The sequence below is a fragment of the Tachysurus vachellii genome, chromosome 11 (assembly GCF_030014155.1).
Source record: "Tachysurus vachellii isolate PV-2020 chromosome 11, HZAU_Pvac_v1, whole genome shotgun sequence".
Lineage (NCBI taxonomy): Eukaryota > Metazoa > Chordata > Actinopteri > Siluriformes > Bagridae > Tachysurus > Tachysurus vachellii.
This window is the reverse complement of record NC_083470.1, coordinates 23,914,285-23,925,121: the sequence shown is the minus strand read 5'-3', so window position 1 is coordinate 23,925,121 and position 10,837 is coordinate 23,914,285. Positions and strand designations below refer to the sequence as shown.

The 10,837-nt window shown below is 43.3% G+C and overlaps 1 protein-coding gene across 5 annotated transcripts in view; it reads left to right on the top strand.

The window, feature by feature from the left end:
- Positions 1-10,837, top strand: part of LOC132853604 (AP2-associated protein kinase 1-like) — a 35,753-nt gene that overhangs the window by 13,324 nt on the left and 11,592 nt on the right. For 4 of the 5 annotated variants that reach the window (XM_060881473.1, XM_060881474.1, XM_060881475.1 and 1 more), the window contains exons 9-18: positions 1,000-1,103; positions 2,455-2,534; positions 2,633-2,790; positions 3,598-3,749; positions 4,224-4,643; positions 5,174-5,367; positions 5,596-5,792; positions 5,893-5,979; positions 9,463-9,522; positions 10,168-10,323. In XM_060881473.1, coding sequence (XP_060737456.1) covers positions 1,000-1,103; positions 2,455-2,534; positions 2,633-2,790; positions 3,598-3,749; positions 4,224-4,643; positions 5,174-5,367; positions 5,596-5,792; positions 5,893-5,979; positions 9,463-9,522; positions 10,168-10,323 — 1,608 coding nt within the window. The remainder of the gene's footprint in view (positions 1-999; positions 1,104-2,454; positions 2,535-2,632; positions 2,791-3,597; positions 3,750-4,223; positions 4,644-5,173; positions 5,368-5,595; positions 5,793-5,892; positions 5,980-9,462; positions 9,523-10,167; positions 10,324-10,837) is intronic. The other variant, XM_060881476.1, reaches the window with a different exon arrangement.

Genomic DNA, 10,837 nt, shown 5'->3' with positions numbered 1-10,837 from the left:
CATCTGTCTGTTTGTCTATCTGTTATTCTCTCTGTCTCATGTGTGTCTATCCATGTCTGTCTATTTCATGCTGGTAACTCTAATAGTCTGTCTCTCATCTGTTTATCCATCTGTCTTTCATTTCTGTTTGTCTAGGTCTGTCTTCTGTCTGTGTCTCTTATTTCTGTCTGTCTGTGTTTCATTTCTGTCTGTCTGTGACACTCATTTCTGTCTGTCTCTCATTTCTGTCTGTCTCTCATTTCTGTCTATCTCTCATTTCTGTCTGTCTATCTCTCATTTCTGTCTGTCTCTCATTTCTTTCTGTCTCTCATTTTTGTCAGTGACTCATTTCTGTCCGTCTATCTCATTGCTGTCTGCCTGTGTCTCTTATTTCTGTCTGTCTGTGTTTCAGTTCTGTCTGTCTCTCATTTCTGTCTGTCTGTGACTCTCATTTCTGTCTGTCTGTGACTCTCATTTCTGTCTGTCTCTCATTTCTGTCTGTCTGTGACTCATTTCTGTCTGTCTGTGGCTCTCATTTCTGTCTGTCTCTCATTTCTGTCTGTCTGTGGCTCTCATTTCTGTCTATCTCATTTTTGTTTGTCTGTGACTCATTTCTGTCTTTCTCATTTCTGTCTGTCTGTCTCATTTTTGTCTATCTGTCTGTGTCTCATTTCTGTCTGTCTGTCTCATTTCTGTGTCTGTCTGTCTGTCTGTCTGTCTCTCATTTGTTTGTCTCATTTCTGTCTGTATCTAATTTCTATCTCTGTCTGTGTGTGTCTCTCTCATTTCTGTCTGTCTACATCTGTCTGTCTATTTGATGTCTGGCTCATGTCTGTCTGTCCATCTGAATCGGGTCTACTTTTTCAGCTCATTTCATCTGTGTATATCCTTTTTTTTTTTTTTTTCGTTCAGTGTCCATGTAACTCTTTTTCTCATATCTCTCTGTTTCCTTTTTCTTTAAATTTGTTGTTCTGTTTTTTTTTTCCCCTTCATGCTTTAATCTCTTTTATCTGTTTCCAGGTTACATGCTGGAGCCAGACCCTGACATAAGGCCTGATATCTACCAGGTTTCTCATTTCGCCTTCAGGCTTGCACACAAAGACTGTCCAGTACAGAACATCCATGTGAGCTGAATGATTTATTTATTTATTTATTATCTCCTTAACATCACATTACTGTTATGTCTCCAGTGCAAAATTAAAGGAAAAACGATTCATATTTTATTATTTTGTCCATTTTTCTTTTTCAAATGTCGGCTGAAGTAGCGACTTAACGTGAAGACGGCTGAGCGCCACGTCCTTTATTATTATAAACCCCCCCTGAAGAGTGTGATCACCGAGTCATTGCTCTGTTTTTGCTCTTTTCTCATCAACGCCCATGCTGTGCTGCTAAACCCAAAAATCATTTCCTGTTAGATTTATTCCACACACATCACTGCCGCTTTGCCCCAGAGGAAGTCGGAGGAAGTAGGTTTCCTTTGCAAGCTGCCACTTGGCTGCGTTCCAGCGGCCTGTCGTTGTGTTGAAGGTATAATGGACGCATTGAGTCGGCACGTTAGGGACGAAGTGCCATTGATGGCAGCTCGGTCAGAGAAACTCTCTTTTTTTTTTTTTCTTCTGCTTGGTCTTGGTTGTATGTTTTAATAGGAGAAATCATTTCAGCGATCTCGATCATAAGACGAAACTGTCAGGTTTGAGTGTTCGATCCTAAAAACAACGAACGTTTATTAATGTCGTATTAACGAGAAACAGCAGAGATGTCGCTGAAAAGGTCGGACACAGTCCGAGAGTCGCAGTGCAGTAACATGACACTTCAGCTAGCTGGTGATCTAAGAGATGACGAGCGATCGACGGGATCAAATTTTGCCTTTTACTGCATTTCAAGTTTAGTAAACTCTGACCCACGAATTTGTATCATGCCACAAATGGGCAGACGCATCGTGTCGTGTCGTCTTCAGACAAGCTGGAGGAAACCCTGATAATAGCAGTGTCACGCCATCCTGTGTTGGTATGACCCATGTTTCAAAGAATATAAAATGACCAAATAAAGAGAAGTGGCACTTCACACAGGAACAGATGGTAGATGGCAAAACACGGTTCAAGCACGTCAGAATCCATGATATGTAGATTTAAGAAAAATAAATGTTTTGGTGCATGACGTCATACCTGACAGCATCCCGCGAACAGAGGGTACGGATGTGGATGTGAGCGAGCTGGACACGCTACAGGACTAAAGCAAGGCTAAGTACTGCTATCAACGTGCAGTCCAGTGGCATCGTGGGTAGACAGACATGTAGATTTGAAGTGAAAGTCAAATCATTCTAAAATAAATCATGAACCCCTTAGATTTTTTTGCTTTAAATTCAAAAATTGTACAAATGAAACTATAAATATTTGTGTTTTTTCTTTTTTTTGGTTGTAGTGGTGGTTATGATTTGTTTTTTGTTTTTGTTTTGTTTTTTCTTTACCCAACCAGAATTCTCCGATTCCTACGAAGCTTCCTGAGCCAATCAGAGCGAGTGAAGCGGTTGCCAAGAAGAGCCAGACTAAAGCCAGGTGAGAGACTACATACAGTACACACAGAGATCTACACTACACCGAGATTGTTGTCTAATGAGAAGAACGTAAGCTATTTCCAAATTTTTTTGTCTTAGACTCACCGATCCGGTCCCCACTACGGAAACCTCCATAGCGCCACGGCAACGGCCCAAAGCGGGCCAGGCTCAGCCGGTCACAGGCATGTTGCCCATACAGCCCGCCCTCACGCCCCGCAAGAGAGCCAACGCCCCAGCCGCACCTGCACAGCCTATCAGTGAGTGGAGTTTCTGAGCAAATATAAATAAATAAAACACACACAGGGTCAAGTTCCAGTCACGTTCGCGTACGTCTCGGTCTAAACTCCTGAGAGATTTTCTTCTTTATTGACACAAGAAACAGTGTGGATCATTTTGTCAGGCTAAAAACAGAATAAAATCCAGCAGACAGATGGAAAAGGCTTCCACTTAACAGATCAAATTTAGTCGAATGATTATCACATCATCTGGCACAAAAATACACAAAATGCTGTGAGAGTGAGCAGTGGTTTTGGTGTAATAGTCTGAAGCATAGTAGAGATTTACGCTGCTTTAAAGATTAAAGCCCTTAAAGAACTTCACAGCAGCCTTGCAGTATTGACTGAATTGATCAACTTTAGTAATCCTGCTGATTTAATCAATGTGTCTTTTTTAAGCACTGGCTAACGAGGGATTTTTAAATCCTGGCTAATATTCTGCAGCTATTGAACCTTAATAGCCAGAATCCTGCTGAGTTGCTATTTGACTTTGTGTGTGTGTGTATATATGTGTATATGTGTATATGTGTATGTATGTGTGTGTATATATATATAAATATATATATATATATATATATATATATATATATATATATATAAATATAAATATATATATATATATATAAAAAATAAAAGAATTGAGCTGGTTGATATGGTGACCTGGTTTGGGCTTTGAGACCAAGCTGTTTATTTATTATTTGTCTTATGGCAATTTTAAGTTCTATTTTTAATTATGTTCTTGTATTTTTCTTTTAAAAACGTGTTAATTGAATGTTAATTGCCGTACAGGTGTGAACGTTGCCTCTCAGCCACAAAAGCCTCCGCAGCAAGCCACGCCCACGCCAGTGCAAGCCACGCCCACTCCTCCTCAAGCCACTCCCCAGCAGGCTCAGCTTTTCGTGCAGCCCCACCCTGCAGGTTTCTACCCTCCTCAGCAGCAGGTACAGATTATTCTTCGTTGCAGAAGTGCTACATAACAGTTCAAGAGTTGTCGAACTCTCGATTCTGATTGGCCTGAAGGTGTTTTTATTTCATTTTTAAACTAGTGCCAAATACAAGGTTTACAATATTAACGTGCTCGTTCTAATATATTGTTGTTTCTATAGCAACAATTAAATCCTGGGGACTTTACATCAGCTAAAACTGATTAGTAAATGGATTACAAGGCATATCATTTACCATAAAGTCATTGATATGGTGAAGCTTTTTGATGTAGAGTCATTAAGAGGAATAAAACACATTTATTCGAAAATAACCTCGCAGTGGTTCCTTTAACCCTGCTGTTGGTCGTTTTCCTATAACAGCGCACTAATTTCCTTACGTTCATAACAAATGTCAGGTTGCTTCCACAATTCATGAGTTTATCCTTTGAGCCACTTTAACCTTGTGTTTTGACCTGATCTACCGGTTTTTAGCTGTCACTCCAAGCACAGAACCTCTACCCATCCCATCATCAGGGCATCATCTCACCTGCACCGTCTGCTGCACCTGCACAGGCAAGAACTAAAGCCAAGGCCCCTCCTCCTCCTCCTCCTCCTCCTCCTCCTTCTGCTTTACCCCATGTGAATGCACAACACCCTCCTCCACCAGCCCCAGTGCAGGCCAGAACCAAAGCTATGGCCCCTGCGCCACCTGTGCAGTATTCTCACATCACACCCGGACACACAAAAATGAAAGCTATGGCTCCACCACCACCAACACCACCACCACCAATCCAGCAACAGCAGCTACCAGCAGCTAACCCTGTGTCTATCCCTCCATCTTTTAAAGCGTCTTCTCCATCACCTCCGGTCCTACAGGGGGCACCGGCTCCTGATATAAACTCTGAGGATATGGTAATTCAAGAGCAGCTGGAAGTGATCTTTTTTACTGGGTGCAATTTTCCTGACATTTTCCCTGGAATATTCCACTTCTTGTGTACCTGATGTTTATTTATTTATTTATTTATTTTTAGGCTAGTTCTGACAGTTTTTGTTTTCCGTACCGTATGCTGTTAATCGGCACCTCACAGACTTATTTAGGTACACAACTCAAGTGGAACGCTTCCTTCTAACGTTTCATGGCCGCAGCTCCCCTTTACATGCAGATATTTTCAGGATTAAATAGTTGCTTAATAACCGATGGTGAACTTACTCCCGGTTCTTACTGTTTCTGTTCTGATGATCAGTCGGTTATTCACAGTAGCGGTGGTTCTGTAATAGAGTAGCTAGTCCTTTTGTTCTGATTCATCTTTCTTCTTTGAGGTGCTGTCACTAACCAACATCTTCCATTTCCAGATTAAGTGGTCCTTTCTCACTTAGGTGGTGTCTCAGATTATTTGTTCTTGACCAAACCTAACTGAAGGATTTCTGTTTTCTTTGCTTAGCCGTTCGCAGGCGGGCGCTCGGGCCAAAAAGTGGGCTCCCTGACTCCGCCCTCATCTCCTAAGGCGGCCCCTCGCTGGGGTCACAGGCGCATTCTGAGTGATGTCACACACAGCACCATATTCGGAGTTCCTGTCAGCAAGTCCACTCAGCTACTGCAGGCCGCTGCTGCCGAAGCCAGCCTCAACAAGTCCAAGTGAGCTCCATCCATCCTTCCATCTATACATCTATCTATCGATCAGTCAGTCAGCAAAACATTTCCTATAGCCTGGTAGGCATCGATAACGTTACCTAACACACGCAAGCTGAAGCCATGGCGCCTCTTCCGCTGCTCCTGCCATGGATTCCTATTCCACTATACATCCATTGATCTGTCATTCAGCAAAACATTTCCTGAAAGTTCCTCTTTGTGTTTCTGCTCCAGATCAGCCAGCACCACCCCTTCCGGCTCCCCGCGCTCCTCTCAGCAGAGCGTGTACACAGCGGGCGAGGTCGGTACCCAGACCGCCACCCCTATGGCAAAAGCTGGGGCACAGCCTTCCTGGAACCCATTTGGTGACGATAACTTCTCCAAACTTACAGCCGAAGAGCTGCTTAACAAGGACTTTGCCAAACTGGATGGTAAGTTGGTCAACGTTGGTTTAATTAGGAAGATAGATGACACCGAATGGTTTGCTTTAGATCAGGTTGCTCATGTGGTTGTTTGTGGGTGTGTTTACAGCAAAAGCACCAGAGAAGTCCTCTACAGAGAACCTGATCTCAGGTTTACAACCTGCAGCCCCAAGCAAAGGCCTTCCCCAGTGTACAGGTATATACTCAGTTCCTTCACCTTATACACCCTCTTTTTGCTTCATGATTCTGAGGACAGCTTCCTGCCCTTGTTCTGTCCCATCCTGGTTCTTTGCTGTCTACCTATCCTTAGTTCGGTGTAAATCCAGTGTAGTCCTTTTAGCGCTCTATTTAATAAAGTTACATCATGCTCTGTCTAAAGTCTTGTGAGTCTTGTGCATGGCTTCCAGAAATAGAAACCCGGTAAGCCTGAATCCGCTTCATGCTCACGTGTGTGGATTTGTAGCACTTCCTGGTTGCTCAGATACAGCAAGGACTCATGACTCACAGTTTTATTTGTTTTACCTTCAATGTTCTTCAGAGAACATGTTTAATAGCTGGACTTTATTGAACTTCCCCTAGTTTTCTCTGTCAGAGTTTCAAAAGAACGATTCAAAAGATTATGACTGTGCATAAGAGACATTGTTGAATAAGAAACCCTTATGCTAATTGTTTTGATTCTAGGTTTCTACAAACTGTGGAATGAACTGCACAGCTTTAGTAGTCAAAGAGAAAGTTGTGGTGAATGCTACAAAGGTTGTTGTGTGCAAATGCTACATAGGAGGAAGAGGATAGTTTAATCCTTGTAGCTCTTAAGCAGGGTTTGGCTGACCGTTCTAGATCTGATGACACACACACACACACAGTGACAGGAGATGTTGTTTTGTGTAATTAAGGTCCAGGTAAACCCTTTGTAGCTGGATTTGAATGGCATAGAATAGCTTTGTGTGTACACTCGGGTCATGTGAAAGTCATCTGGCAGCCTGTTGCGTCACTCGCGCACGCGCACACACACACACACACTTGCTTGCTACACAGATGAAAGCCAGGTTGAAAATCCATATCTGAAAATTATCCTGTTTCTCAAGATTCATTAAAAAAACAGGTATAAAATGGCTTGAACTTTTGGTTTTTTTCCCCCGACTCCTAGCGAAAAGGACAAAGCAGCAGTTCTGCTGCTCTGTCTCCTGAGTGTCTGTGACCCTTCCCACCCCCTGCTGATCCTTGAACCCTGCCCGTACAGTCCTGTCAGTCCTGTGAGTAAAGACAGGCCATGGAGTTACAGCTTTAGGAGAAAGAGGACCACCGATATTTCAACCTTTCCCATCTGACTTATATTTACAATTACAGAACAGAAATGTGTAATAAGTGGCAGCCCTGAGGAGTCATGAAACTATTGTGATGTGCTATGTTGTTATTTCAACTTTTTGGATGGCAGATACATCCAAATATTACCAAAATGACCATTTTGCTGTTTCATTGATATGTTTATCTCACTCATTGATAAATGCTGGGAGTCGAGGGGCTGGGAGTCGAGGGGCTGGGAGTCGAGGGGCTGGGAGTCGAGGGGCTGGGAGTCGAGGGGCTGGGAGTCGAGGGGCTGGGAGTCGAGGGGCTGGGAGTCGAGGGGCTGGGAGTCGAGGGGCTGGGAGTCGAGGGGCTGGGAGTCGAGGGGCTGGGAGTCAAGTTTGTTTGGAGTCACTTAACCTAGGGAGTTAAGTGTTAGGACTCAAGGAGTTAACTTAGGAGTCACTTGACTCGAGTCAAGCGCTGGGGAGTCAAGGTGATTGGATGGGGTCCACCCATCCAACTGCTCCCAACAGACAGATGTTCACCACATCATCTAGAGCTCACAACTTTAAATCCTGATGATGCTATCTGTGGCCAAGGAAGCAAAATGATGTGTGCTTCACTTCTTCACATGGACCACAGCATGAATCACTCTGCATTACATGCGTCAGCTGAATTCCGCTAAAACCCAACCTCTGGATTACTCTCTATTACTTATAGATTATTGCATCTTGACTCTTAAGTGTTAGAGTCAAAATAATGAGATATGATGTTGAAATAACAAAATAGCACTTAAAATTTTTTTATGATCCTGTAGTACAAGTTCTTCTGTATTTATACATCTCCATGTCTATTGACCGTTAAAGCTAAGGTTTGAGGAATTGGTGGTCCTTAACCTTGAGGTCACCACGCGCACCATCAGCGTCTTTGTAGACCGAGCCGTCACTCTGTACTGACACGCATGCGCTAACACTAGAAGCTGGTTTCTGTTCTGGCTGCACTACGTACAGATCCTCACTCCTGCGCTTAATAGTGCAACTGTTTGTCTGATGCACGTTGTGTAGTGTTAAGGATGATTAGATTATAGGTTTGGCTGGGTTTTATTTTTTTTTTTTTTATCCCCACTTCTTACACATCAGTGGAAACATCACAAGAGCCGTGTAGGTTGTGGCTCATCTAACAGCTTGTTGTGGAATGTTCTGGAAATGGAGCTCAGACGGCTAACGAGGCAGCTGCTGTGTGGTGTCTGTGTTCTTCACTAAACACGGATGAGATTCTCTGTAATGAGTTTCTGTCTAGATCTGATGAAACGCCTGCACTGATTTTAATTAAACCTTTAATAAACTGTGTTAGTTTTGTGTCGACATGAGTTTCTCTCCTCTCCTCTCCTCTCCTCTCCTCTCCTCTCCTCTACTCTACTCTTCCCTTCCCTTCCTTTCTCTTCTCTTCTCTTCTCTTCTCTTCTCTTCTCTTCTCTTCTCTTCTCTTCTCTTCTCTTCTCTTCTCTTCTCTTCTCTTCTCTTCTCTTCTCTACTCTACTCTACTCTACTCTACTCTACTCTACTCTACTCTACTCTACTCTACTCTACTCTTCCTTTCTCTTGTCTTCCTTTCTCTTCTCTTCTCTTCCTTTCTCTTCTCTTCTCTTCCTTTCTCCTCTCTTCTCTTCCTTTCTCTTCTCTTCTCTTCCTTTCTCTTCTCTTCTCTTCCTTCCTTTGTCTTGTCTTGTCTTGTCTTCTCTTCTCTTCCTTTTCTCTTCTCTTCCTTTCTCTTCTCTTCTCTTCTCTTCTCTGCTTTTCTTTCTCTTCTACTCCTTTCTTCTCACTCCTCAAAACTCTTCCCTTCCTATCCACATTTCCTCTTTGTTGCTTATCTCTTGTCTTTTTTTTTTTTATCTCCTACTCTTTATAATTTCTTTTTCCTCTCCCCCCTGAGTAGAGAAGTTGATTGAGGGTTTGAAGTCTCCAGAGCCTTCTTCCTCCTCCTCTTCCTCCCTGCTTCCCCCTGATCTCCCTCTGAACGACCCTTTTAGTCCTGCAGACTCCAGTCATGGTAAACCTCCACCTCTGTTTATCCTCCCGGTTCTCTCTCTCTCTCCCTCTCCCTCCCTCCCTCCCCCTTCCTCTTTCCTCATACCCTGCAGACTCATTCTTTTTCCCACGGTCGTGAAGCCGAGGATGCTCATCCGTCTGTCGTTTGCCTCTTTTTTTTTCTTTTTTTTTTTTTGTGCCTGGTTTCTGTCACTCTTCTCCATCTTCTCTCTCCCATCTGTCTGTTACTGCATGACTGACTCTGAGAGCTCGCTTCCTTTCATTGACCGCTGTCTTAAAAAAAGACCGGAAATGAAAAGCCGATCTTTTACTAATCAGGTTCTCGTTCTCTTCGTACACAGCCGCGATGGATACGCTTATTCCCGGTCTGGAGTCTCTGCACACTGATCCAGTGTTGCCAGGTCAGTGCAAATTCCTCTTTCTTTTAATTGACGCAAGAAAAAACTAGAACTCTTTAACTTTAAGAGTTAAATGTATATCCCAGTTGAAGGATAATTACACTACTGAGATAATCTACAAGGTCCATAAACAGGAAGTGTGGTTTGTAAGCGGGATCAAATCTGAACATCTTATCTTTCTGTGCTCAGATCCCACCAGGATGAATCATTTCCGTCATTCGTAAATGCTTGTCTTTGGCGTGAGAGAGTATGCAGGCTCTTACTAATTTGATGCTCCCTGTCATCACTCGTTAATTAGCGCTTCTGTGCCGGTCGACCGTGATGAAAGCAGCATGTCAAAGGTTGTAGATAAAGGTCATTACAGAAACTTGATGGTAGCTTGTTGCACAGTGCACAAAGTAGATATTACATGTGGCTCAAGAAGCTTCGATTTTCGTCTCCTCACGTCCTGACAGAATTGGATCATCTTTGAGAGCTTTGAATGCTTCAAAGTTATTTGTCAGTCATCAGAGAACCAGACGAAGGGGCTTTCCCCAAGCATCACACTAACATTTCCTTTCTCTCAACCTGCTGCACAACCGCTTTTTATGCTTTCGACTATCTTCAATCCGTAATCTGTACATAACTGGCCTCCTCTTTGTCATCCAGATGCCCTGGGTGGAGGGGAGTCTCTCCTCGGTGGTCTCCTGCTCTCTCATTCCTTACCGGGAGTTCAGGTGCTGCCGTCTCCAATGTCCTCCACCGGCGCTCAACCTTTGGAGCAGTTCCTTCCAGGTCCGGAGGCCAGTGCACAGCTCCAGCCGGGTAAGACACGCACTCGTGACCGTTGTGTTGGCAACAGGTCCAAACAAGTAGGCGGGTCTTTGCTCTTAACTAATATTTTGAGACACCGTTTTTTTGCTATTCTTAAAGAAAGTACAGGAATAAATGAGCTGTTTTTCCAATGACTTTGGGGTGGAATCTATTTAATTCTCTCCGCTCATTAGGACTCCCACGTCCTCCATTCAGCTCCGAATAAGCTCCATCAGGGAGAAATCCAGCTGCTCACTTTGACTGTGAAAGATATCAATACAGATGATACAAATTAAATGAACTTAATTGAAGGGTTTCACAAAAAAGTCAAGCCTTCTCTTTCATGCTGAGATTCTCTTATTCCTGTACTTCTACCTGTCACTTATTTATATTTTCTGCTCTTTGTTTCTTTGTTTCTTTCTTTCTCTCTCTCTCTCTCTCTCTCTCTCTCTCTCTCTCTCTCTCTCTTTCTCTTTTTCTCTCTCTCTCTCTCTCTCTCTCTCTCTCTCTCTCTCTCTCTTTTTCT